We start from the raw sequence: 3,189 nt of genomic DNA, 5'->3' as shown, positions 1-3,189 counted from the left end.
CGCGCGCAGGTGGAGGCATTTCTGTTTGTGATTTCGCGTGCCTCACTCTCTTCACCTCGGCTTTTGGTGCGCACGATTGAGAGGCTTGCCCGGCTTGTTGCTTCGTGCACGCCGGGGTGTGTAGGCAGTACGTCAAATGCCACCTCGTGGTTAGCAAAACAGTCCCTTTTGATGCAATTTAAAACGATTGGCCTCCACGGAAGCGCAGTCTCTGCCATCTCCGCCACCGCGGTTCAGATTGGGTTCCATGGCTGCATTCTTCTTAAGCACTCCTTCACGGACCCTGATATTGCGGCGCAGCAGTTTTCCTACGACGTCGTGACGGCCCTTTCTTCGGGCGCCGCCTCGCTTGTGGGTGGTAGCTGCGGAGCCGTTCTTGGCGCTCTGGTAGTCCCCGGCGTGGGGACGGCGTTGGGCTCCTTCATTGGCTCCTTTGGGGGCGGTTACTTGCCGTTTTTATTGCGCCGCAACGGACCGGAGGCGAGGCGGGAGCGGCGGAGAAAAGCCACGGCGGAGTACCGCGACTTTGAAAGGGCGCTGGAGGTCGTTGAGGACGAGGAGGCCGACTGGCTGATTCTCATGGACTGCGAGGGAGAGGCGGACTCCATGTCGTTTGATCGAATGATGGGCGACGACGCGGAGTGGCTGATGGAACTCCCCACCATCACCAACGGCGGCAGCGCGCACTGCGAGCAGCGCGAAGACCCACGAGACGAGCGGCAGGAGTCGGGCGCGGTGGCAAACGACAGCGACGAGTTTGTGGATTTTGTCGATGTCGGGGCACTCGAATAAAATTAGTCTTGCGGCCGAAGAGCGCCTATGAAGACGGGGCGAGCCGTGTGCTTCTTTTTTTTTCCCATTTATTTTTAGCATGAGGGGGCTGAAGGGGACAAACAGACCGAGACACGCGGTAAAATGCGCTCTTGTAGATTTATGTATGTGTCGTAGCGAGAGGCACGGTGTGCCGTAGGGGGAATGTGCGCAAGGCTGCCGTGACGCTCCCACCCACCCACACACACACACACACACTGTGAGGGAGATGACGAAGAAGGTTGGAGGAATAACATGTGACATGTCACAGGGCGAACAGAAGAGTAAAAAACAGACAAAAAAAAGAGGAATGAGAACGGAATCCAACATAAAAAGAAGGAAACAGTGCGTGCTTGTATGGGAAGTAAGAAGTGTAGTTTTTGTATGAAGTGGAGTTTACTCCTGAGTGAAGAAGCCTGACATTTTTTTTTTTTCTCCATTATGGTTGTGGCAATGATAGTAATTAGCATCCAGGGATGGGCAGCATGCCCGCACATATATGTAAATATATATATGTGTGTATGCGTATGCGTGGGCAATGAAACCCAATCGGGGAGAACGTTGTGGAAAATTTGTGCGTGCACGTTTCTGTGGGTGTTGGGTGGGGGGGTATAATATGCATGCTTATATACATATACATTTATGTATTCATTTTTATATCTGCTTTAGTGAGAAATGTATGCGCGTATATCTTTTTTTTTTTACTTTTTTTTCTTTTTTACTTACCTCGTTTGTTGTTGTTGTTTTACTTCTGCGTGTGTGTCTGCTAATTGTTTTCTCCCCTTTGGCCTTTTGTATTTTAGTTTTTTTTTTTTTTTTTTTCACTCCCCTTCTCTCCTCCCTACACGATATTGTGCGTGAAACTCAATCACGATGCTTCTCTCCGTCCCTGTTGCTTCTTTCCCCCCCCCCCCCCCCTTTTTTTTTTTTTACTGTTTTCATTCAGTACTGCCCGGCAGGGCCATGCACACACGTGTTTGTAGCCATGCAGTATGTGTATATTTGTCTGCTGACACGGTCTGTGGGGAATGTGACTTGCCATTTCCCTTCATTCTGCATCTCCTCCCTCTGCTGCTCCCCTCCCCGCCCCCCGCTACTGCATTGGAGACGTCGCATTCCATGACCACACTTTTTTCTTTTCCTTTTTTGCCTTTTTTTTTGCTTTTTGTTTTTCGTGTTGCCTTTTGTTTTCAAGAACGGCGGAAGGCAAACTTGAGGTTTTCTGTCTTTGGTTTCTCTCTCGTAGTTGTTTAACTGCCTGTATATATATATGTATATATATATATATAGACTGGCGGATAGGCGTGTGGTTAGGCGATAGCTGCGGTGCACAGTGTGTGTGTGTGTGTGTGTTCTTGGCGGTGGTGCTGTTTGTTTTCATCGATCATCCCGCGCCGACTGTCGTGATGGACAGCTCCTACACGCCGCCGAGGTTGGAAACATGCAGCTTCCGGCCAGTTGCGAGCGACGACGACGACGACGAGTTCAGACGCATTGCCTGCAGAGATGCCGTTGTGCGGGAGTACCTAAACAATCTGCCGTGTGTCTTTGAAGGTGACGCCTGCCCTTCTCACGTCGACGAGGACGAGCGGGTGGAGAATGAAATTGCGCAACTTGACCGCGATGGCCTCAAGGAGCGCGTTGGGAGCGAGACGCGGCGCTGCAACGAGGCGCTTATGGAATTGCTTGAACAAGAACAGCAGATGAGCAGCACCCTCGCGGGGATGCGGCATCTTGAGTCTCGGCTGAGAGATAGTGAGGGGGGTCTTGAGTTGCTGCGTCAGCAGCTACGGGGGGCTAACAAATGCATTGAATAACTGCGTTGCGAGAAGGCGGATGCACTGGGTCGGTTGTCTGACACCAAGATGGATTTGGCGGACGTCAGCGAAAGGACGAAGTATCTGCAGCGCTGTATCGATGCCAGGACGAAAAGTGAGAGAGAACGCAATGCCTTTTTATTGAGCGTGTATCGTGCCATTCCGGCGGATCCAAACTTTAGCGCCTCAGTCTTGAGGGCGAAGTCCCCCTCGCTGGAAGACGGAATCGACCGCGGCGGGGAAGGCGCGCGACGCAGCGGAATTTAGCAAAAGGGACCCTCAATTCACCGACCTCCACAGGAAGGGAGGAAACCCGGGACAGGCGCTAAATTGACGATGCGAGTGGAGAGAAATGTTGTCGTCTCTCCCGGGTATTTTGACCCTCAGGGGTATTCTCCTCGACAGGCGAGTTCACACGGGACGGACCCACATTGTGCGTGTTTTGTACAGTAACCGGAGGTAGCACAGGGGACGAGTGCAATTGGCATAATAATGGCACCGTACACAATTACTGACGCAAAATGTAATTTGAGTGCCGGAAAAGAAATGAGTTTTTGGAAAA

At 51.6% G+C, this 3,189-nt stretch overlaps 2 protein-coding genes across 2 annotated transcripts, besides 5 other annotated features; both read left to right on the top strand.

Moving 5' to 3' along the window:
- Tc00.1047053510651.20 (hypothetical protein, conserved) lies at positions 1 to 792 on the top strand (the record flags this gene model as incomplete). The annotated part of the gene is made up of 1 exon (XM_797819.1): positions 1 to 792. A coding segment is annotated over one exon (792 nt), but the record flags the coding sequence as incomplete, so codon positions are not given.
- Positions 1 to 3,189: a sequence feature (heterozygous, non-Esmeraldo-like haplotype).
- Positions 1,501 to 1,632: a sequence feature (A-rich).
- Positions 1,940 to 2,001: a sequence feature (A-rich).
- Positions 2,072 to 2,099: a microsatellite.
- Positions 2,144 to 2,163: a microsatellite.
- Tc00.1047053510651.10 (hypothetical protein, conserved) lies at positions 2,217 to 2,627 on the top strand (the record flags this gene model as incomplete). Its single annotated transcript, XM_797818.1, has 1 exon — positions 2,217 to 2,627. The coding sequence occupies one exon, from the start codon at positions 2,217 to 2,219 to the stop codon at positions 2,625 to 2,627; it is 411 nt and encodes a 136-aa protein (XP_802911.1).

The sequence above is a fragment of the Trypanosoma cruzi genome, genomic scaffold (genome assembly GCF_000209065.1).
Source record: "Trypanosoma cruzi strain CL Brener 1047053516805 genomic scaffold, whole genome shotgun sequence".
Taxonomy (NCBI): Eukaryota; Euglenozoa; class Kinetoplastea; order Trypanosomatida; family Trypanosomatidae; genus Trypanosoma; species Trypanosoma cruzi.
Note: the sequence above shows the minus strand (reverse complement) of the source record. Positions and strands in the feature narration are given on the sequence as shown.